This window comes from Coregonus clupeaformis, chromosome 28, assembly GCF_020615455.1.
Source record: "Coregonus clupeaformis isolate EN_2021a chromosome 28, ASM2061545v1, whole genome shotgun sequence".
NCBI classification, from domain to species: Eukaryota; Metazoa; Chordata; class Actinopteri; order Salmoniformes; family Salmonidae; genus Coregonus; species Coregonus clupeaformis.
In genome coordinates this window covers 7,320,184-7,344,605 of record NC_059219.1, presented here as the reverse complement: position 1 = coordinate 7,344,605, position 24,422 = coordinate 7,320,184, and the positions used below count along the sequence as shown (strand labels likewise).

At 49.6% G+C, this 24,422-nt stretch overlaps 1 protein-coding gene across 2 annotated transcripts; it reads right to left on the bottom strand.

Moving 5' to 3' along the window:
* Positions 1 to 51: 51 nt before the first annotated feature.
* Positions 52 to 11,188, bottom strand: LOC121542664 (tyrosine-protein phosphatase non-receptor type 3-like). Of its 2 annotated transcripts, none has more exons than XM_045208536.1 (26): positions 10,615 to 11,188; positions 8,956 to 9,407; positions 8,555 to 8,680; positions 7,963 to 8,005; positions 7,230 to 7,311; positions 6,912 to 6,956; positions 6,753 to 6,805; positions 6,411 to 6,528; positions 6,204 to 6,291; positions 5,962 to 6,050; positions 5,787 to 5,850; positions 5,490 to 5,692; positions 5,284 to 5,409; positions 5,020 to 5,181; positions 4,826 to 4,925; positions 4,647 to 4,724; positions 4,507 to 4,563; positions 4,239 to 4,395; positions 3,995 to 4,170; positions 3,748 to 3,838; positions 3,185 to 3,246; positions 2,958 to 3,104; positions 2,366 to 2,494; positions 1,260 to 1,405; positions 1,033 to 1,168; positions 52 to 881 (listed from the first exon to the last, which is right to left on the bottom strand). In XM_045208536.1, the coding sequence occupies exons 2-26, from the start codon at positions 9,022 to 9,024 to the stop codon at positions 762 to 764; spliced, it is 2,667 nt and encodes an 888-aa protein (XP_045064471.1). In that variant the 5' UTR covers positions 9,025 to 9,407; positions 10,615 to 11,188; the 3' UTR covers positions 52 to 761. The 2 variants fall into 2 exon arrangements, with proteins under 2 accessions (XP_045064471.1, XP_041708081.2); XM_041852147.2 differs by having other exon boundaries at positions 4,826 to 4,907.
* Positions 11,189 to 24,422: the final 13,234 nt, after the last annotated feature.

Sequence of the window (24,422 nt, the reverse complement as noted above, 5' to 3'; positions counted from 1 at the left end):
ATACCATCAATTGACTTTTAGTAGATCAACAAACAGACAGAGAGCTCCAAGTAGATTACAGTGTGTTTATTCAGTGTGTCAATAATTTAGGGAAGATTGGAGCGGGGGTTAGTGTGTGGTGCCTCTGGCAGTGTTCGTCAGTACTGTGAATCCACCGAAAGCCTCTGACACTCTCCCAACAACACAGACAGACCAGTCAATCGCTCTAGTCTAGAAAAGGCCTAGTTCTATAGCCGCCACTCAGGAGGAAATAGCTGCGGCCTACCATTAGGAAGGCTAAATAGCTACCACTCAGGAGGAACTAGCCGCGGGCCCACCATTAGGAAGGCATTTCTCTAAGGCATAATTTCTACAGTGGCTATAGTGAGATACAGTCTTCAGTCACTCACACGGTATCACTTTTGTCCCAGAGAAAAAAAAAGATACAGATCTCTATAGTACATGACCCTTCCCTGCTAGCTGTGCTCTGTGGCTGGCATAAGGATAGGACTAGCTGAGCACATTCTGCACTACGGCTTGTTATGTGCTGTAGCAACCGAAGGCTTGCCGTAGCCGAGCACTTAAGGCTAGTGGCGTGCTATGGCTCTCTAAAGCTACAGCCTAGCGCTGTGGCTAGCGGTCCTCTCCTCCTGTTAGCCTAGCACTGTGGCTAGCTGTCCCCCCTCCTCCTTTTAGCCTAGCGCTGTGCCAAGGTGTCCCCCCTCCCTGTTAGCCTAGCTCTGTGTATAGGTGTCCCCCCTCCTGTTAGCCTAGCGCTGTGGCTAGCTGTCCCCCCCTCCTCCTGTTAGTGGTCCGTTAGCCGTGCTGAGGGTGGTGCTGCAGAATGCTCTCCTCTCTCTGTAGACACGCAGGATGGCCTCACACATAAACCGGAACTGACACTTGAACACAAACATAAAAACAGTCCAGTCACATACAACAAACATACCAAAGGAATTTGCAGACATAGTAATTAGGGTTTCAGTCAGGGCTCAAGGCTGGTCTTGGAGGACCGTAGCTAATGGCTAGACGTATAGGCGTGCTTGTGTGTACCGTGGTCTGGATCATCATGGCCCTCTGGTCTCGGAGCGTCTTGATGATGTCCAGAGGGAACACAGGTCGTCCGCTCTCCAACAGCGTCAACGCCGTCTCCATGGTAATGAGAACACCTGTACGCCCAATCCCAGCGCTGCAATTACATTAACAACATACATGAGGTGTTATAAATCTTGTATCCCTAGAGCGGTAGTTTGTGTGTGTGTTTGTGTGCATGTGTGTACCTGCAGTGCACCATAAGTGGCGTGTCTCCTGTCCTCCTCTCCCTAACAGAGGTGATGAACAGCAGGAAGTCTGAGGGGTCATCAGGTACACCATGGTCTGGCCATGCTACATACTGCAGGTGGGTCACCGAACGCTCCTCTCCCAGCTGGAAACACGCACACACATATAGGATAATAAACACAGAAGGAAAACACTGAGAGAACACACACTTTTCCAATCGGTCTCTTTTATGAAATATATTTTAATAAATTAAATTAACCTGGATATGTGATGATTGTAATGGGAGAGATGTATGAGATGCGGGGTGAGATGGATGAGATGCGAGGAGAGAGAAACAGTGAAAAGTGTAGGGTGTGGTAACTCAGTTACTGTGATGGGAGATCTGGAGGAGAGTAGAGAGGGAGGGAGGAGAGTAGAGGGAGGAGAGTAGAGGGGGAGGAGAGTAGAGAGGAGAGAGGGAGGAGAGAAGAGAGGGAGGAGAGAGGGAGGAGAGAAGAGAGGGAGGAGAGAAGAGAGGGAGGAGAGAGAGATATGGAGGAGAGATGGAGGAGGAGAGAGGGAGAGAGGGAGAGATGGAGGAGGGATAGAGGAGGAGAGATGGAGGAGGGATAGAGGAGGAGAGAGGGAGAGATGGAGGAGGGATAGAGGAGGAGAGAGGGAGGGATAGAGGAGGAGAGAGGGAGAGATGGAGGAGGGATAGAGGAGGAGAGAGGGAGAGATGGAGGAGGGAGAGAGGGAGATATGGAGGAGGGATAGAGGAGGAGAGATGGAGGAGGGATAGAGGAAGAGAGAGGGAGAGATGGAGGAGGGATAGAGGAGGAGAGTGTGTTGTCCAGCCTGTGGCTCCATGCAGGGATTAACTCTGACAGCCAGAGGAACAGATGGGCCAGCACAGCAGTGTAGTGTGTGTGTGTGTACTCTTTGGCAGGCTATTATTGTAAAGGAGAACGTGTTCTATATTAACCTCTGTGGTGTAAAGGTAAATAAACACAATGCCAATGGAAGCAGAAACACGTGGAGCTGGCTGGGGATAGTTTGGTCAATGTTTCCTGTGGAGAACTCTCACACACACGCCTCCTGTTATGTGAGTCAGGTCGTGTGTTACCTTTGTGTGTGTGAGGGTGAACTGGCGTGTGACGTAGGCCAGGTTGCATTCCTCGGAGTGGCAGCTGACCCTCAGGTACCCATAATCAACCACTTCAGGAGGGTGTGGCCAGTACTGGTGGCACTTAGTCTGAAACACACACACATATACAAACAAACACAATATATTTTTGACATTCATTAATATTGATTTACTAGAGGCTATAACACATCTTTAAGCTCTGAGACATTTTATTTTACTGAGCTGTGTTCCATATTTCTGAGTCAGTGCTTCACTCAGTGTGTTCTCCCAAACATCTCAGGACATTCTCAAGGCCAGGACTTATATTACATCAGGAGATGAGTGGAAACTGACTGTCAGCCTCAATGTGTGTGTGAAGCACCTGTGGAATATCAGCAAGATGATCAATTAGTGAGAGCTTCAGGTTACCAAGCAACAGGCAGGCAAAGATGCACACAGCTACTCACAATGAGCCTGGGTCCTTGGTAAACCGGTGTGTGCTGTACCCATTCTCATTCGGTAAATGTGTGTTTCACTCTTTGAAAGAGAGAGAGAGAGAGATAGAGAGGAGAGAGTGTGTCCGTGTGTATACCCGTCCTCTCTCGGTGAGTGTGGTGAGCATGATGATGGTGTGTGTGCGTTGCTCCCACACACTCTGCCAGAAGTGAGTGCAGGTCTGAGGCAGCGGTCCTTGAGCTGCAATGTAGCGCAGACACACACCAGACCCTGGGGGCTCCACCTGACACACAGAATATACAAATACAGCATAACTACACACACGTCAACAAGGACAACACTAAACACACAGTGTGTACTGACCATGATGTGGCTTGCATTGATGTAGTCCTCTTGGTCCTGAAGTACCACTCTGGAGACGTCATCTGACAGAACAAAGAGTTTGAGAGTGTGTGTCAGAGATGGAGTCAGAACCAGACCCACACAAACCACCCCAGACCCACACAAACCACCCCAGACCCACACAAACCACCCCAGACCCACACAAACCACACCAGACCCACACAAACCACACCAGACCCACACAAACCACCCTAGACCCACACAAACCACCCCAGACCCACACAAACCACCCCAGACCCACACAAACCACACAAACCACCCCAGACCCACACAAACCACCCCAGACCCACACAAACCACCCCAGACCCACACAAACCACACCAGACCCACACAAACCACACCAGACCCACACAAACCACCCCAGACCCACACAAACCACACCAGACCCACACAAACCACTGTACCAGCTCAACAAACAAAGGACAGTGTCCTGTCCTCCAGCTCCCACAGATTCAGGACATTAGGGAAGATGGCCACACTGTTGAGTCACTCCCACTAGGACACAGAACTGTGTATGTACTCACAGGGCAGCACGTCCTTGTATCTGTTCTTGTCTGTGTTCTCTGGGAGACGAGCGCAGGCTACTGATAGGTCAGGCTTCCTCATGTACAGGTTCTACAACACACACATCATCACTCACTACATTCTTCTGTCTGGATTGTCAACAGCAGGTTTTATTGTGATGTGAATGACTAGTTATTCCCAAAGTGCATTTGTTACATTTAAACACACAAGTCCCTTTCATAGTGTTGTTGCCTAACTAAAACACACCTCGAAGTGGAAGGTGAGAGTGCCTGTCTGGATTCCCCTCTCCAGTTGTTTCATGGACTCTTCAAGTGTCTGGCCTCGTTCTGATTGGCCAGGCAGAAGCAGTGGATCACCGTGTGATTGGCCAGTCAGAGACAGGCCAGAGGGAAACTGCAGCAGGGGGGCCACACGCCCTGGACCTAAACACACACACACAATGTGTTACCTGCATCAGTGTCTCTCACTCTCTCTCTAGTGTGTGTGTTACCTTTGCGTCGTATGAGCAGAGCCAGTTCTCTGGAGTGGGACTCTCTGCTGGCTCTTATGAACATGACAACCTGGTCATGCGTGTGTTCAGAGATGTCGCGACCGTTGATCAACACGACCTGGTCACCTTCCAACAACCTTGGCTCAATCCGCCCCGCCTACAATCAATTAATCAATCAACAAATCAAGCAAATCACATTGGATTAATCTAAAGTACTGTTTACAAAGGCATTAGCAACACAGATAAACCAGAATACATGGTCACTTACAGGGGAGTCAGGGTTGACTTGGGATATGGCCAGAGGCATCTTCTGGTCCACGCCACCCTAAGAACAGGAACACAGTCAGGGATACAGGAATGGTACTGTATGTAACAGAGTGTGTGTGATCAATTGAAGGGGAGACTCACTTTGACATTGAAACCAAACTTTCCGTTGTGATCAGGAGCGAGACGCACCAATAGCAGGTCTCCATCTCCCAGAGCACGCTGCAACACACACACAATTGACTGAATCTGGCACACACAGATGAGATACTTTATCCCAAATACATGATCACCCCCACACCCGTGTCTGTCTGGGTAACTACCTTGTCCCGGTAGTGAGAGGTGGCCTCAATGTCGTCCTCTCCTGTGCTGATATCATCAACTTGCGACAATCCGCCCCCTTGGCTGTGTGTACCAGAAACACTGATATAGATACTGTGTTCAGAACTTACTCCAACATGAGAATGTACTTTACACTGATACAATTTCATACCGTGTGCAAGTGTGTGTGTCTGACCTGTGTGTAGGCGTGCCCTCCTGGCTGCCCCTGCTGCTGCTGAGGGAGACCCTGTAGGTGTAAAAGACTTCCTCCCCCTCTGACACGTCTCGCAGGTCATTGTTCAGCTCCACTGAGGAGGGGCGGGGTTTACGGGCGCCATGACGCACACGATGACTCCGCCTAACAGAGAGAGAGACAAGGTAGGATGAAGTTACCCCTAGACACAGCTACCCCTTAACATGGAATCTCCTGCTGTAGCAGTGTGTGTGGTGTGGGCAGTACCAGTTGGGTGTGAGCGGGGGGGATCGGGACGGCAGGCTCTTGGTCTCCAGGTGTTCTGACGAGGTGGACCCCCTCAGAACCGGGTTCCACTCCATCCCACCCATCACTTTCTTACACACTGGACCACTGCAGAGGAGACGAGAGTGTGCAGATGAGTAAAAGAGAGAGAGAAAGATAGTGTCTGTTATGTGTGTGTGTGCGCTTGCCTGTCTGTTTTAGTGTTGCCCAAGGCCCAGTGTTGTGATAGCAGCTTGTTGTGTATCTGGGTTGCCAGGTTGGCGTAGTGTGGGCTACGGGTTGCCTTGTTGGAGTGGAAGAAGCAGTGATGGTCCACACATGACCTCCACAGGCTCTTACATGCCCTGTGGCAGGGCAGGACCAGGCTCACCACACAGTCCTGCGTCTCCCCCTGGAACACACACACAAAAACAGGTTATGAAGACAACACTAAGGCCAGCCAATAGGAGAGCAGGACACACCATTTTGAGCCAATCAGGACTCACATGTTTGCGTCGGAGCTGCATAAGGAAGCGTTTCCTCTTGAAGGATATCTTGATGATGTTCACCCTGCAGGAGACAATACATACTCAGGGTGTGGGTGTGTGTGTGTGTGTGTGGTGTGTGTGTGTGTGTGTGGGTGTGTGGGGTGTGGGTCTGATCAGAAGTCCAGGTGTTCACCAGGGGAAGAAGCTGGAGCAAATCATGTTACAGAAGATAGCCACGCCCCCTGAGGCCAATCCCACCAATAGAGGGGAACTGTTGGAGTCCTGAGAGAAAGACAGAGATGGAATAATGAGAGGAAGCCGAGGGAGCGTCAGAGGGGAGGGTCCGAGGGGAGCGTCAGTGGGGAGCGTCAGAGGGGAGCGTCAGAGGGGAGCGTCAGAGGGGAGCACCAGAGGGAGACATACGGAGGTACTTACAATGGCATTGTGTAGCTCCACTCCATACAGCTCCAGTGTTCTTGCTGTATTGAGAAAACACAGCTCTGCCTCACTCTGCTTCAGCCCCCTGAAACAGCACATGAATAGGATAGGTTGGTATCAGCATTATGCTAACAGCTCCACCGTGTCCTCTAGTAGGCCAGGTGGTGCTGTATACACACACGACTGGCCTCTGTGTGTGTGTACCTGTGCCCTGGGTACAGAGCCTCCACTCTAGACAGGAAGTCATCGTCCTGCTCCGGGAGGAAGTGGCTTTTGGACAGGTAACCAGGGAGAAGGTATGGGGAGTAGTCACCTAGCTCAGCTACAACACAGAGAGAGAGAAGACCGAAAGAGAGAGAGAGCGATATGAGAGAGAGAGAGAGAGAGAGCGATATGAGAGAGAGAGAGAGAGAGAGAGAGAGAGAAGAGGAGAAAGAGAGAATAGGGGTGAAATAGAGAGAGAGATGGTGAAAGAGCGAGACAGATTATGCTAAATCCCCAGACAGACAACACACTAAAAAGACCAAAGAAGAGAGCGTGACATACACTGCACAGCATAGGAGGCCAGTACTACAGCTGCACTCAGAGGACACTTCAACCTGCAGGACACACACACACACTTTCTCAATGTAATGTCACACTGTTTACACCACTAGGTGGAGTAAGAGGGAATGTATGTGTATGTGGGAGCCCAGTGTGCCTGACCTGCCCTCTCTGATGTCACTCCTGATCTGGAGGAAGTACATATGCCTGCAGACACACAGGACAGTAGAGGAGACGGTTATCATCTGAATCAGACATATACTGTACATCCTAATGACACACACACACACTCAACATAGTCTACAGGTACACAGACACACATAGGGGATCTGAACCCAGGTCTCCCATTGGAGAACCCAACCAACCTCTTGACCATTAGACCAAGAGGAAATTCCCTATTGGGCCAAAGGTTCCACTGATTTTGAAGTGGCAGGCAGGGCTACCTCGTCACGAGACCATGATCCCTACTCATGTCCCTACCTGGTCTGGTCATGCTGTAGAGAGTTGGGGTCTGAGATGAAGAATCGGACTCGGAGGGTCAGGTAGAAGGGAGAGACAACTCCTGTAGGACAGAGTCACTGTCAGACACAGCCCGATGACCTCACCTCTGACATTAATCATCCAACCGCCACCCCTGACCTTAATAATCCATCACCCCTGACCCCTAATATGACCCCCCACAATCCACTCACCCATTCCACAGAATTCAATCTTAAATTGAACATCGATCATTTATCGAAATGCTCACTGGACTAAACAGTAGGATGTCACTGGGCTCAGGCTAAACAGTAGGATGACACTGGGCTCAGGCTAAACAGTAGGATGACACTGGGCTCAGGCTAAACAGTAGGATGACACTGGGCTCAGGCTAAACAGTAGGATGACACTGGGCTCAGGCTAAACAGTAGGATGACACTGGGCTCAGGCTAAACAGTAGGATGACACTGGGCTCAGGCTAAACAGTAGGATGACACTGGGCTCAGGCTAAACAGTAGGATGACACTGGGCTCAGGTTAAACAGTAGGATGACACTGGGCTCAGTTTAAACAGTAGGATGACACTGGGCTCAGGCTAAACAGTAGGATGACACTGGGCTCAGGCTAAACAGTAGGATGACACTGGGCTCAGGTTAAACAGTAGGATGACACTGGGCTCAGGCTAAACAGTAGGATGACACTGGGCTCAGGCTAAGGTCTCATTTAGTGTTTCTTACCTTTCAGCTGCTTCTTCAGTGGTTTGTTGGCTTCTAGCCACCTCTGCAAGACAAACAAACTATGTTAATCAAAGACATTATGCTACATTCACCATCTGTTGTGTACGTTTTAGAGTACTCACTAAGTGTGTGTGTAGCTACTCACTAGAGAAAGAGTGTGTGTGAGCTGTGTTAGTGTAGATACTCACTAGAGAAAGAGTGTGTGTGAGCTGTGTTAGTGTAGATACTCACTAGAGAAAGAGTGTGTGTGAGCTGTGTTAGTGTAGATACTCACTAGAGAAAGAGTGTGTGTGAGCTGTGTCAGTGTAGATACTCACTAGAGAAAGAGTGTGTGTGAGCTGTGTTAGTGTAGATACTCACTAGAGAAAGAGTGTGTGTGAGCTGTGTTAGTGTAGATACTCACTAGAGAAAGAGTGTGTGTGAGCTGTGTTAGTGTAGATACTCACTAGAGAAAGAGTGTGTGTGAGCTGTGTTAGTGTAGATACTCACTAGAGAAAGAGTGTGTGTGTGAGCTGTGTTAGTGTAGATACTCACTAGAGTGTGTTTATATGTGCGTGCGTGTGTGTAGCTGCTCGTGTGTGTAGCTGCTCACAGGAGAGTGTGTTTGAGCAACGATGGTGGTGTTGGAGTCTCGTAGCTGCAGACTGAAGAAGTGTCTCTCCAGCAGACCCAGCTGGTTACACACCTGCTCCAGCAGAACCTCCCCTGCATCCTGCTTCTGAGAGATGCAAAACACACCTTATACTGGGAGTCACTCAGTGTGTGTGTGTGTGTGTGTGTATGTGATATTGTAGTACAGTATGGTTTGGTAAAGCTTCTCTAATGAGTGTGTTCTCCAGGTCAAGGTTGTGTGTTGAGATCAATGGGAAGCTGAGATCTGAGTCTCCCGGTCTGCCCTTCTGACACTGCTATCATTACCACTCTACAGAGATGGATAGGAACTACATATGATCTCTGCACATCAGGAGAGAGTGTGTGTCTGTGTATACTCACATTGACTGTAAAGGTCTGGATAGTGTTGTCCAGTAGTTGAACCAAACAGAGTAGATCAGGCTTGGGCATGTCTGTTACCGCGGGTTACTCAACCTCACACACACACAAACATTCACTTTCTCTCACATACACGTCTATCAGAGTCCAAAATGTGTACGCACAGCAGTATTCTAGAATATTGGACCGTTGGCTTTCATACTTTTTCGAATTCTTAACACATTCAAATGAACAGAGGGACGTGGAGCCGCGTTGGTTGTGAATGTTGGGGAGGTACCCGTTAGGGCTGTGCGTCTCCCCGCGGACAGTGGTCTCAGAGAAGCGTAGCTATGTCACAAAGGGATGCCGGACTATCACGTCTCTGTGTCTTTGCACTCTGATTTACGCTTCACTCACACACATACACACACTGACAAACACACACTGATGCAACCCTCAGTCCATTTCTGCACGACCTGGGGAGAGAGATACAACACACACACCTTAATGAAACACCTCCAGACTGGAAATGGTGATGATATCTGCTCATGTAGTTTAGCCCCTCCCTAAGGATGACATCGTCTGCAGAGAACCGGCCCTTGTCATTCGCTCTCACACACACAAAACCTCACACACACACACACACACACACACACACACACACAAAACCCCACACACACACAAAACCACCCACAAAACCACAAACACACAAACAACCCCCCTCCCCCCACACACACACACACACACACACAAAACCACGCCCAGTGAGTACTTTTTGTGTCTGTGAAGCAGTATCATGCTGCAATGAGTAATGCAGCGGGAATGTGTGTGTCTCTGTTGGTAATACATTATTATCTGTCCAGTCTGAACATGTCCGTCCTCCCTCCCTCCTTTTCTCTCTCTCTCTCTTCCGCCCTGTGCAGACTGCTGAATGATAAGAATGTTAAATATTGTCAGAGACGAGCTCGCCCATCCACAGGCCTAGGAACTGATCTCAGATCTACATGCACACATGCAAACGCACGGCAGTGTTATTTACACACCAGCTCTACTGGGCATCAACCCAATAACCCATGCTTTTAATAACAGTAGGTGTGTGTGTTAATGTAGGCTAAGGTGAGTGGGCCAGGTCTTTCTCTACACACACACACAGGTTAATGTTTGGACTCACTCTGAATACATTACAGTGAGTAGAGCACTTGCTCACGCCTGATTTTCCATAATGATAATGACATCAGTTAGAACTGAACTGCCTTAACTATTTTAAGACACTGAGTTTTTTAGCCAAGACTGTTGAGAGGGCAGTATTGGTATACAACATCGCCTATTTAAAGTGTATCAGATAGGCCTGAGATTTTCTCCTGGTGGCATTGGCGAACTTGTTTTCAGACGTCATCTCGGTTATCGATTAAACTGGTGTATCGCAATAACAAACAAGGAGAATAAGATAACGTCCAATATCCTTAATAGTAGGTTATTTGAAACCTACAGCCTCGACGTGGACTTTAAACTAAGTAGGCTCTATGAACGACCAACATAAACGTAGCCTAATGTTATAGGTTCTTCTACTGCTACACTCAACATGCCATTCAGCAACTTTACTTCACTTCAGATATCAAGTTGATCCTGGAGGATTGTTATGAGAACACAGACAATCTAGTTAGAGAAGATCAGTTAAAATACCTCAGTAGTCCTGGATTTGTGAACTTTGTCATGTCCGTTGATACAACCGCTGTTAAAAACCTCGGAACCGGGCGCGTCGCGCGGGCAGGTGGAGGTAAACATCGGTAAATATCCGGAAAGAGAGATTCCCGCTGCCCCGCCCCTTCTCAGTGCGCGCTCCCGCCTTGATGGATGCGCGTTCTGGTCCTCAGCCACCCCCGATGTAGGCACAGCAGATCATATTATTTCTTATCAGAGGAAGACGATATCATGTAATCTGTTCACGCAGCCTTGCAGGACTGTAGAGGAGTGACACCCTGATTCACCAGAACAAGGGGTTGAATATCCTTTGCAAAATCTAAACTTCCAGAGAAAAAAATGTGAAAGTGAAACTCGGTCTAGGTTCTTGGCTGGTCCGAAAAAGAGTGGAGTAGTCTTGTTCATTGGGACTACTTTGATAACGCATCATTCTTTCCTTCCTTCCTTGAAGTAGCCTAGGCTACTTATTCATAGGAGAAAACGAATGGTGCCTCTGCATAGCTTCCACATGTCCTGTCTTGAGGAGCCTCATCAACTGTCCAGTCAGGGGCTCGCTTCCTCTCCTAAAGCAGCGACATCTCCTTGTCTCCTCTTCTTAATCTCAATAGTCTAATGACTCCCTCTCATTGTCTCAATTCCTCGTTCATCTGTACTCATCCAAAAAGTCAGATATTTCCATACCAGTGCAGATGAAGGTAATGAGACCTGTCTAATTACATCCCCAATTAAAATGTGACTTTGTTATCCGATCGAGACAATCATATTACTATCAATACACTTGTCTGTGTCCTAACAGTTTATGTTGTAATCCTGTCTAACAGCCTGAGACGCAGCCTGTAATTTACTCCCATTGAACCTCTCTGGGGTCCTGCTGCCATCTACAGGGGAGACGAGGTACTGCTGAAGCGGGTGTTCCTATAGGCAGGGCAAGGGTGTCAAGTTTTAGTTTTTTCCTTTCAATTCGTGTTCAATTAATTTGTGTAGACAACCAGGTGAGGGGAGATCCTGACTAATCAATGACGTTAATTGATCAATCAAGTACAAGGGAGGAGCAAAAACCCGCATACACTTAGTCCCCCTAGGACAGGGGTGGACAAACTTTTTGGCTCAAGGGCCACATTGGGATTTTGAAATTCAACAGAGGGCCGCACAGATTTTTTGGAGACCGATTTGTTTGTCAAAATCAATTTGCAGGCCAGAAAAGGGGCAGTTAATTGAAAATATATACTGTAGGTCCATTATAATTTCAACATACTTTCTGTCTAGTTTTAGACTTTCAAGAGTGGCCTGGAGTGTTTTAACCCATAATCATCTTTTTTTTTTGCCCACCCCTGTACTTTGCCCACCCCTGCCCTAGGAATTCAGTTGGACACCCCTGCTATAGGGCCCAAGGGTAGGCAAAGGGCTGGCAACCCTGACCATTTGCTCACAACCCCTCATGGACACTTGCTCACCTCCCCCCCATGGACACTTGATCACTCCCCCTCAAGTTAACTTGCTCACTCCCCCTCATGTACATGTGCTCACACCCCCTCATGGACACTTGCTCAAACCCCCTCATGGACACTTGCTCACTCCCCTCCATGGATACTTGCTCAAACCCCCTCATGGACACTTGCTCACTCCCCCTCATGGGCACTTGCTCACTCCCCCTCATGGACACTTGCTCAAACCCCCTCATGGACACCTGCTCACTCCCCTCCATGGACACTTGCTAAAACCCCCTCCATGGACACTTGCTCACTCCCCTCCATGGACAGCATTGGATTTTCAATTCAGCGATAGAGAGCTACAGTGTATGCAGCAGGCTTGTGTTCCAGCCCAGCACTAACAAACCTGATTCTATTCCACTAACCAATAGTGGGTTAGTGGGATAGGTGGGTGGGGGTGAGTGTGTCCCTTTTGCCCAATCCAGAGAGAGACCATTGTGGTGTCGTCAAAAGAGAGTGCTTCTTCTCTGTGAGGTAATGTTGGAGGGTTATGGACGTGTTACAGTGTGTAGTGTCACCAGTTGCTGTGCCAGTAGGTTACCAGGGTCAGAGGGTATGCAGAGTCAGATGTGGGATGGGGAGTTATAACCAGCAAAGACTGGTTCCTCTGACTCTTAGTGGGGTGACCCCCACCTATCTCTCTCTGTCAGTGGGGTGATAAAGTGGGATAACTTCCTCTGCCTCTCTCTCTGAGTGGCACCTTACTGCTGCAGTAACCAAGACCCAACAGCACTGACTGTCCCCTGAACTCCACTGCTCCAAATATAGAGACGAGAGAGAAAGAAAGAAAGAATGAAAGAGAGCAAGAAAGAGAGTGGTAGAGAGATAGAGGGGGAGAGAAATAAAGAGAGGTAGAAAGAGAGAGAGAGAAAGAAAGTGTGGTAGAGAGAGAGAGCGAGAAAGGTAGAGAGAGCGAACGAAAGAGAGAGAGAAAGAGAGTGGTAGAGGGAGAGAGAAAGAGGGGGAGAGAAAAAGGAAGAAGAAATGGTCAGCATACTTGACTCCTTTCGACTAGTTTCTCTGTTTTTCACCTTTTATCCTCTCTCTGTCTAACCTTCAGCCCTCTTTCTCTCTCTTTTTCCATCTCAATTCTCTCCATTTATTTTGGTCTCCCTCCACGCCTCTCTCTCTATCTCTCTCTTTCTGATGGTCTTCCTCTGTGTGATGGGCAGAGTGTGTTGTTGGTGTTTGTCAGAACCGGCTGATGTGGATGTGGTCGAGGAGTATGTGCTGTAGAGAAGGTCGGGAGAGGTTGTGTTTTCTCTAGCAGGAGGTAAGCTTGGCTTCTTATATGGTGTTGAGTAAAGCTTAAACCATGTATTTAGATTGTAGGTAGGTAGTTGTAGTTAGGTATTGTAGGTAGTTTATTTAGGTAGTTATTGTAGGTTTCTGTAGGTAATTATTGTAGGTAAGTATTGTTTACGGCGGAGCCCGGCGAAGCACGAGGCTAGCTAGCTAGCGGGTAGCTACTGGTAATGTTTAGCAACGGTGGATAGTTGTTTCCAATGTTATTTCACGCTTAAGAGTACCTGTAATTAAGCCAGCTAGCTACCTACCATTCAGCCGTTTTTCTAACCTCATTATCTGAGGCATCAACGTTAGGTAGTTAGTAGCTACTGTACTTAATTACACCTACTGATTGCAGAAGACAAATGTCAGCTGGCGTCGGGTAAGTTTGGCTTTATACATAGCTTGGGCTTTGTCGAGTAAGGCTTAATTATGTATTTAGATTGTAGTTAGGTATTGTAGGTAGGCCCGCAGCACGAAGCTAGCTAGCTAGCTGTTTTTCAAACAAAGTCAACACAGTAGCCATTGCTAGCTAGCCAACACGACCAGCTAACTGTACTGTAGCAGCTAAATACAATATATTTGTGCTAGCTAGCCAACGTTTAATTTTTGCTGCGTTATGAAAGGAACTAGACACGGACACGAATTATCTGTTTAGTGTGTTAACACACTATTGGTAGTTTGTTGTAACCAAGTATTGGTGCTAAACTGTGTGTTATTGGATGCTAGCATGCTAGTTAGCTATGGCGTCATAGTTAGGCATCGTGGGCTGTTGTGGGTAGTTATTGTAGGTTAGCATTGTTTTCGGCAGTGCCGGGTGTAGCACGAAGCTAGCTAGCTAGCCGTTTTTCAAACAAAGTCAACACAGTAGCCATTGCTAGCTAGCCAACACGACCAGCTAACTGTACTGTAGCAGCTAAATACAATATATTTGTGCTAGCTAGCCAACGTTTAATTATTGCTGCGTTATGAAAGGAACTAGACACGGACACGAATTATCTGTTTAGTGTGTTAACACACTATTGGTAGTTTGTTGTAACCAAGTATTGGTGCTAAACTGTGTGTTATTGGATGCTAGCATGCTAGTTAGCTATGGTGTCATAGTTAGCTAGCTGAATAAAGTAAGTTGAGTCTATTCCTTGAAACATTGAACCGCTGTAGTTCACAACAATTCTAATTTCTAAAAGTGGAAGTTGGGAGAGTTTTTGTTCGGGTGGTTCAGTGAAACAATTATAGTTTCTGAGGTGGAAGTTTTGGTGAGGGAGGCCCTACTCTCTCCTTTCCCAGATGTTTAGTTCATTTCATTCCGATCTCCTCTGCATTATTGTAGCCATTTGCTACAGCCTGTCAACTATGCCTCTGCCTATCCCTGTTCTCTCCTCTCCGCACAGGCTACACAAACGCCTCACACCGCGTGGCTGCTGCCTCTCTAACCTGGTGGTCCCTGCACGCACCCCACACCTGGAGTTCCAGGTCTCAGGCAGCCTCTGGAACTGCCGTTCTGCTGCCAACAAAGCTGACTTCATCCCAGCCTATGCTAACCTCCAGTCCCTCGACTTCCTGGCGCTGACGGAAACATGGATTACCACTGAAAACACTGCTACTCCTACTGCTCTCTCCTCGTCTGACCATGTGTTCTCGCATACCCCGAGACATCTGGTCAGAGGGGTGGTGGCACAGGAATCCTCATCTCTCCCAAGTGGACATTCTAAATTGTTCCCCTAACCCATCTGTCTATCTCCTCATTTGAATTCCATGCTGTCACAGTCACTAGCCCATTTAAGCTTAATATCCTTGTCATCTATCGCCCTCCAGGTTCCCTTGGAGAGTTCATCAATGAGCTTGACGCCTTGATAAGTTCCTTTCCTGAGGATGGCTCACCCCTCACAGTTTTGGGGGATTTCAACCTCCCCTACGTCTACATTTGACTCATTTCTCTCTGCCTCCTTCTTTCCCTCCTCTCCTCTTTTGACCTCACCCTCTCACCGTCCCCCTACTCACAAGGCAGGCAATACGCTTGACCTCATCTTTACTAGATGCTGCTCTTCTACTAATCTCACTGCAACTCCCCTCCATGTCTCCGACCACTACTTTGTTTCCTTTTCTCTCTCGCTCTCCTCCAACACTACTCACTCTGCCCCTACACAGATGGTAATGTGCCGCCGCAACCTTCGCTCTCTCTCTCCCACTACTCTCTCCTCTTCCATCCTATCATCTCTTCCCTCTGCTCAATCCTTCTCCCTCCAATCTCCTGATTCTGCCTCCTCAACCCTCCTCTCCTCCCTTTCTGCATCCTTTGACTCTCTGTGTCCCCTATCCTCCCGGCCGGCTCGGTCCTCCCCTCCAGCTCCGTGGCTTGATGACTCATTGCGAGCTCACAGAACAGAGCTCCGGGCAGCGGAGCGGAAATGGAAGAAAACTAAACTACCTGCCGACCTGGCATCTTTTCCTCCCTCCTCTCTACATTTTCTTCATCTGTTTCTGCTGCTAAGGCCACTTTCTACCACTCTAAATTCCAAGCATCTGCCTCTAACCCTAGGAAGCTATTTGCCACATTCTCCTCCCTGCTGAATCCCCCCCCTCTCTCTCTGTGGATGACTTCGTCAACCACTTTGAAAAGAAGGTTGACGACATCCGATCCTCGTTTGTTAAGTCTAATGACACTGCTGGTCCTACTCACACTGCCCTACCCTATGCTTTGACTTCTTTCTCCCTCTCTCTCCAGATAAAATCCTGCGACTTGTGACTGCAGGCCGCCCAACAACCTGCCCGCTTGACCCCATCCCCTCCTCTCTTCTCCAGACCATCTCCGGTGACCTTCTCCCCTACCTCACCTCGCTGATCAACTCATCCTTGACCGCTGGCTATGTCCCTTCCGTCTTCAAGAGAGCGAGAGTTGCACCCCTTCTCAAAAAACCAACACTCGATCCCACTGATGTCAACAACTACAGACCAGTATCCCTTCTTTCTTTTCTTTCCAAAACTATTGAGCGTGCCGTCTTTAGCCAACTCTCTTGCTATCTCTCTCAGAATGACCTTCTTGATCCAAACCAGTCAGGTTTCAGGACTGGTCATTCAACTGAGACTGCTCTTCTCTGTGTCACGGAGGCTCTCCGCACTGCTAAAGCTAACTCTCTCTCCTCTGCTCTTGTCCTTCTAGACCTGTCTGCTGCCTTTGATACTGTGAACCATCAGATCCTCCTCTCCACCCTCTCCGAGCTGGGCATCTCCGGCGCGGCTCACTCCTGGATTGCGTCCTACCTGACCGGTCGCTCCTACCAAGTGGCGTGGCGAGAAGCTGTCTCCGCACCACGTGCTCTCACCACTGGTGTCCCCCAGGGCTCAGTTCTAGGCCCTCTCCTATTCTCCCTATACACCAAGTCACTTGGCTCTGTCATATCCTCACATGGCCTCTCCTATCATTGCTACGCTGACGATACACAACTAATCTTCTCCTCTTCTCCTTTCCCCCTTCTGATAACCAGGTGGCAAATCGCATCTCTGCATGTCTGGCAGACATATCAGTATGGATGACGGATCACCACCTCAAGCTGAACCCTGGCAAGACGGAGCTGCTCTTCCTCCCGGGGAAGGACTGCCCGTTCCATGATCTCGCCATCACGGTTGACAACTCCGTTGTGTCCTCCTCCCAGAGTGCGAAGAGCCTTGGCGTGACCCTGGACAACACCCTGTCGTTCTCCGCTAACATCAAGGCGGTGACCCGATCCTGCAGGTTCATGCTCTACAACATTCGGAGAGTACGACCCTGCCTTACACAGGAAGCGGCACAGGTCCTAATCCAGGCACTTGTCATCTCCCGTCTGGATTACTGCAACTCGCTGTTGGCTGGGCTCCCTGCCTGTGCCATTAAACCCCTACAACTCATCCAGAATGCCGCAGCCCGTCTGGTGTTCAACCTTCCCAAGTTCTCTCACGTCACCCCGCTCCTCCGCACACTCCACTGGCTTCCAGTTGAAGCTCGCATCTGTTACAAGACCATGGTTTTTGCCTATGGAGCTGTGAGGGGATCGGCACCTCTGTACCTTCAGGCTCTGATCAGTCCCTACACCCAAACGAGGGCATTGCGTTCATCTACCTCTGGCCTGCTGGCTCCCTTTCCTCTGCGGAAGCATAGTTCCCGCTCAGCCCAGTCAAAACTGTTCGCTGCTCTGGCACCCCAATGGTGGAACAAGCTCCCTCACGACGCCAGGACAGCGGAGTCACTCACCACCTTCCGGAGACATTTGAAACCCCACCTCTTTAAGGAATACCTGGGATAGGATAAAGTAATCCTTCTACCCCCCAAAAAAATAATAATAATAATAAATAAAAAAATAAAAAAACATATTGTAAAGTGGTTATCCCACTGGCTATAGGGTGAATGCACCAATTTGTAAGTCGCTCTGGATAAGAGCGTCTGCTAAATGACGTAAATGTAAATGTAATGAGTCACACGCAGGACACAGAAGCTAAGTCAACCAACTTTACTGCACAAAAATTAAACAAGACACTGGGCCTCAACAAAACAGGAGGCGAACGATACGCAGCAGTGCGTAAAACACTAATCCTAGGCGCACGAAACAAACAGTGCGACGGACCAGAATAAACAACATACGAAAATACGAGCAGCACCAAATGACAGGCGAACAATAACACACAACACACGACTAACAATACGAGAAACTTATAGGGGACATCATTAACCTAAACGGAAACAGGTGTACAATAAAGACAAAACCAAACAAACATCGATAACATACAACGGTGGTAGCTAGTACTCCGGGGACGACGACCGCCGAAGCCTGCCCGAGCAAGGAGGACGAGCAGCCTCGGCCGAAACCATGACAGTACCCCCCCCTTGACGCGCGGCTCCAGCCGTGCGCCGACCCCGGCCTCGGGGACGACCAGGAGGACGCGGAGCAGGGAGCGTGGGGTGACCACGGTGGAACTCTGTCAGGAGAGACGGGTCTAGGATGTCCCTCCTCGGCACCCAGCACCGTTCCTCCGGGCCGTACCCCTCCCACTCCACGAGATATTGGAGACCCCCCATCCGACGTCTCGAGTCCAAGATGGCCCGAACTGTGTACGCCGGAGCCCCCTCGATGTCCAGTGGGGGCGGAGGAGTCTCTCCTATCTCACCTTCCTGGAGTGGACCAGCTACCACCGGCCTGAGAAGAGACACATGGAACGAGGGGTTAATGCGATAATCATTAGGCAGTTGTAACCTGTAACACACCTCGTTCAATCTCCTCATGACTTTAAAAGGCCCCACAAACCGCCGACCCAGCTTCCGGCAGGGCAGGCGGAGGGGTAGGTTTCTGGTCGAGAGCCAGACTCGATCTCCAGGTGCGTACACCGGCCCCTCACTGCGGTGGAGATCGGCGCTCGCCTTTTGTCGACGGATGGCCCGCTGCAGATGGACGTGTGCAGCGTTCCACGTCTCCTCCGAGCGCTGTACCCACTCATCCACCGCAGGGGCCTCGATCTGGCTCTGATGCCACGGTGCCAGAACCGGCTGGTACCCTAACACACATTGGAAAGGGGTTAGGTTGGTGGAGGAGTGGCGGAGAGAGTTCTGGGCCATCTCTGCCCAGGGAACATACCTCGCCCACTCCTCCGGCCGGCCCTGGCAATACGATCTCAGAAACCTACCCACATCCTGGTTCACACGTTCTACCTGCCCATTGCTCTCCGGGTGGTAACCCGAGGTAAGGCTTACCGAGACCCCCAAGCGTTCCATGAACGCCCTTCAGACTCTGGAGGTGAACTGGGGACCTCGATCAGACACTATATCCTCGGGTACCCCGTAGTGCCGAAAGACGTGGGTGAATAGTGCCTCAGCGGTCTGTAGGGCAGTAGGGAGACCCGGCATTGGGAGGAGACGACAGGCCTTAGAGAACCGATCCACAACGACCAGTATAGTGGTACTCCCCTGCGAGGGGGGAAGGTCTGTGACGAAATCCACCGAGAGGTGAGACCAGGGTCGTTGTGGAACGGGCAGGGGTTGTAACTTACCCCTGGGCAGGTGTCTGGGCGCCTAACACTGGGCGCACACCGAGCAGGAGGAGACATAAACCCTCACATCCCTGGCTAACGTTGGCCACCAGTACTTAGCGCTAAGGCAGTGCACTGTCCGGCCAATACCTGGATGTCCAGAGGAGGGTGACGTGTGAGCCCAGTAAATCAGTCGATCCCGAACCTCGAGCGGAATGTACGTCCGACCCACAGGACACTGTGGAGGGCTAGGGTCGGTACGCAACGCCCGCTCGATTTCCGCATCGACCTCCCACACTACCGGTGCCACCAGACACGACTCCGGCAGTATGGGAGTAGGCTCAACGGACCTCTCCTCTGTGTCATACCGCCGGGACAGGGCGTCTGCCTTACCGTTCTGGGACCCAGGGATGTACGTGATTTTAAATACGAACCGGGCCAGAAACATGTTCCACCGCGCCTGACGAGGGTTCAATCTCCTAGCTGCCCGGATGTACTCCAGGTTACGGTGGTCAGTCAAAATGAGAAAAGGGTGTTGAGCCCCCTCAAGCCAATGCCTCCACACCTTTAGGGCCTGTACCACGGCTAACAGCTCCCTGTCCCCTACGTCATAATTTTGCTCCGCCGGGCTCAGCTTCTTAGAGTAAAAAGCACAGGGGCGGATTTTAGGTGGCGTGCCGGACCGTTGCGATAGTACGGCCCCAATACCGGCCTCTGACGCGTCCACCTCCACCTGAAAAGCGGGATCCGGATGCGCCAGCACCGGAGCCGAAGTAAACAGATCCTTCAGTCTCCCAAAAGCCCTGTCTGCCTCGGCTGACCACTGCAAACGCACTGGACCCCCCTTCAAAAGGGACGTTATGGGAGCTGCCACCTGTCCAAAACCCCGGATAAACCTCCGGTAGTAATTTGCAAACCCCAAAAACTGCTGCACCTCTTTAACCGTGGTTGGGGTTTGCCAATTACGCACGGCTGACACACGGTCCACCTCCATCTTCACCCCTGACGCGGACAACTGATAACCCAGAAAGGAGACAGACTCCTGGAAAAACAGACATTTCTCTGCCTTGACATACAGGTCGTGCTCCAACAGCCTCCTCAACACTCGGCGCACCAGGGCTACATGCTCGGCTCGGGTAGAAGAGTACACCAGAATGTCATCTATGTACACGACCACACCCTGCCCCTGCATGTCCCGGAAGATCTCATCCACGAAGGATTGGAAGACTGAAGGAGCATTCATCAACCCGTATGGCATGACGAGATACTCGTAATGACCCGAGGTGGTACTAAATGCTGTCTTCCATTCATCGCCCCCCCTAATGCGCACCAAGTTATACGCGCTCCTGAGATCCAGTTTTGTGAAGAAACGCGCTCTGTGCAATGACTCCGTCATAGTCGCAATCAGAGGGAGTGGATAACTGTATTTCACAGTGATCTGATTGAGACTACGGTAATCAATGCACGGGCACAACCCTCCATCCTTTTTCTTCACAAAAAAGAAGCTAGAGGACGCAGTGGAAGTGGAGGGCCGTATGTATCCTTGTCTCAGAGATTCGGCTATGTAAGTCTCCATAGCCCTCTTCTCCTCTTGAGACAGAGGATACACGTGGCTCCGCGGAAGCGCTGCTCCTGCCTGGAGGTCTATCGCACAATCCCCCTGTCTATGAGGAGGCAACTGCGCCGCCCTCGATTTACTGAACACAAGTGCCAAATCCTCATACTCAGGGGGAATGTGCATTGCGGGCCCCTGGTTTGGACTCTCCACCGAGGTCGCCCCCACGGAAACACCTAGACACCGCCCCTCACACTGGGCAGACCACTCCTTAAGAGCTCTCTGTTGCCACGAAATGGAAGGATTATGGGTACTCAACCAGGGAATTCCCAGCACCACCGGATACGCAGGAGAGTCGATCAGATATAGCTGAATAGTTTCCTCATGACCCCCCTGCGTACACATCCTAAGTGGCGCTGTGACCTCCCTAATCAATCCCGATCCCAACGGACGGCTATCTAGTGCATGAACGGGAAATGGGGAGTCAACAGGAAGGAGGGGAATCCCTAACTCTAAACAAAATTTCAGATCAACAAAATTCCCAGCTGCGCCTGAATCTACTAGCGCCTTATGCTGGGAATGAGGTGCAACCTGTGGAAATCTTACAGGTATACAGAAGTGCACAACAGAGTGCTCTGGGTAAGTGGGACGCCTACTCACCTGGAAGGGCTCCCCAGTGCGTGGCCTGTTGTCCTCTCCCTTAGGAGACCCTCCCCAGCACCTAGCCGCGGTGTGCCCTCCACGGCCACAGTTGGTGCAGGGGACGGCCCCCCTCGGGCTCCTCCTCCTCCTCTCTCTAGCGCCAGCACCCCCGAGCTCCATTGGGCTCGGCTCGGAGGTGCTGGAGGGTGGAATGGACGAACCCCACTCGGAACGTCCGCGGGTGGCCAGCAGGGTGTCCAGCCGGATGGACATGTCCACCAGCTGGTCGAACGTGAGGTTGGTATCCCTGCAGGCCAGCTCTCGACGGACGTCCTCCCGTAGACTACAACGGTAGTGGTCGATGAGGGCCCGCTCATTCCACCCTGCATCCGCCGCTAGGGTCCGGAATTCCAGGGCGAACTCCTGTGCGCTCCTCTTCCCCTGTCGGAGGTAGAATAGACGCTCCCCCGCTGCTTTCCCCTCAGGTGGATGGTCGAACACGGCCCTGAAGCGGCGGAAGAATTCCGCGTAGGTGATGGTGGCGGCGTCTATCCCCCTCCATTCAGCGTTGGCCCACTCCAACGCCTTGCCGGTGAGACAGGAGATGAGGGCGGAAACGCTCTCGTGTCCCGAGGGCGCCGGGTGTACGGTGGCCAGGTAGAGCTCCACCTGCAGAAGGAACCCCTGACACCCGGCTGCGGTGCCATCATACGCCCTCGGGAGCGAGAGCCGAATTCCCCTGGATTCCGGAGCTTGGATGGCCGGACTGGCCGATGGTGGAGGTACGGTAGGTGGAGGTGTGGGTACCCCTCTGGTATCCCATCGGTGTAGAGTGTTGATCACGTCCTGCAGGGCGACCCCGAGTTGTTGTATCCTCTCGTCCTGCCCGCGGACGCGCTCCTCCATCGACTCGTGCGCTGCTGCTGCTCCTGCTGACTCCATAAAGGTGTGTTATTCTGTCAGAACCGGCTGATGTGGATGTGGTGGAGGAGTCACACGCAGGACACAGAAGCTAAGTCAACCGACTTTACTGCACAAAAATTAAACAAGACACTGGGCCTCAACAAAACAGGAGGTGAACGATACGCAGCAGTGCGTAAAACACTAATCCTAGGCGCACGAAACAAACAGTGCGACGGACCAGAATAAACAACATACGAAAATACGAGCAGCACCAAATGACAGGCGAACAATAACACACAACACACGACTAACAATACGAGAAACTTATAGGGGACATCATTAACCCAAACGGAAACAGGTGTACAATAAAGACAAAACCAAACAAACATCGATAACATACAACAGTGGTAGCTAGTACTCCGGGGACGACGACCGCCGAAGCCTGCCCGAGCAAGGAGGAGGAGCAGCCTCGGCTGAAACCGTGACAGTGTTGTCTTCGTTGGAGCAGTGCATGTTCCCATTTGTCTGTTTCATTAGGGCAACATGTATGTACTTTCTCGTTAGGACGGTGTGAACGTATTGACTAGATGGTGTCTGATTCGGGAGAATGTTCTCTTTCTGGTTACATATGAAGAGGTTACTTCCAAAATGCTATCTCCATACATTTTTCACATGGTTTTTCGTGTGTGTGTAAAATATTACTGTTCTCAGTTTTTTTTATTCATAGATTGTAGGTGTGTATTAAAATGTGTTTTATTTGCAAAACGCTATACAGTATATATCCATTGTTTAGCTGGAATGGAATGTTGGTATCCTGTATATTTTACTGTGATATGTGGTTGTCTCACCTAACTATCTTAAGATGAATGCACTGTAGTCGCTCTGGATAAGAGCATCTGCTAAATTACTCAAATGTAAAATGTAAATGTTTTACATTCAGATCTCATATTACTTTATTGATTCATAAAAAATAAAATAAAAAATATATATTTATGTCACAAATGTATCATTTGTACAGTTCTTTATTAAAAATGTAGTTATTTGTTACATTTGACTGTGTAAAACCTAGCAGTACTACTTATTTCTCTGAGAGTGAGGTGGATGTATAGCATTTTGCAAAAAAACATGATTATTTGTCTCTATGAAATGAAACTATCAAGTGCTAGATTTCAAACAAATACTTGTCTGTCATTGAAGAAGCCCATGCCATAATTAGATAGTGAAATAACACCAATATCTTTCATAAGTTCTTTAAACAATAAAAGCTAATTTACCAACATTTCTGAAAATGGATATATAGCGTTTTGGGAAAAAACTCATATTATGTAATGAATTACATGATTAGTTGTAATATTGATACACTCTTTGGCACACACAGAATACAGACCTGTCAGTGTGTGTGTGTGTGCGCGCAAGCCTGTGTTCTCTAAATGTCCAATGAGAGGAAGGTTAAATGTCAGAGGTCATAGATCAGGTCAATGTTGGTGTGGTAAATCTACAGTAGTCTTTCCCTGTATCCCCCTTTCCATTCCTCAGACAGGTGGACTCTGTAGTGACTCTGAACAGAGTTTACCTGTATCTGGACCAAAGCAGATGACCTCTGACCTTCCTGCATTAGTTTGGAAAATAGCATGGTCTGACTCTTACCATACAGCCCCTGCTGTGACTCATTATGTGTATTTGTCTCTCCTTGTCTCTTTTGCTCTATTTCGTCTGTCTTTCAGAACGGTCAGTGGAAACTATCGGTCAGTATTGATCTCCCCTCTGTGTGTTCTGCATTCAGAGTTCATTTATCAGGATATAGGGCCTTTTAGAGGAATCAAAGCAGCTACTACACAAACACACACACACACACATTCCCCAAAGCAGTAGCACAGTGTCTGTCCATACAGAGCTCGTAGAACATTTCAGAAGGTTTT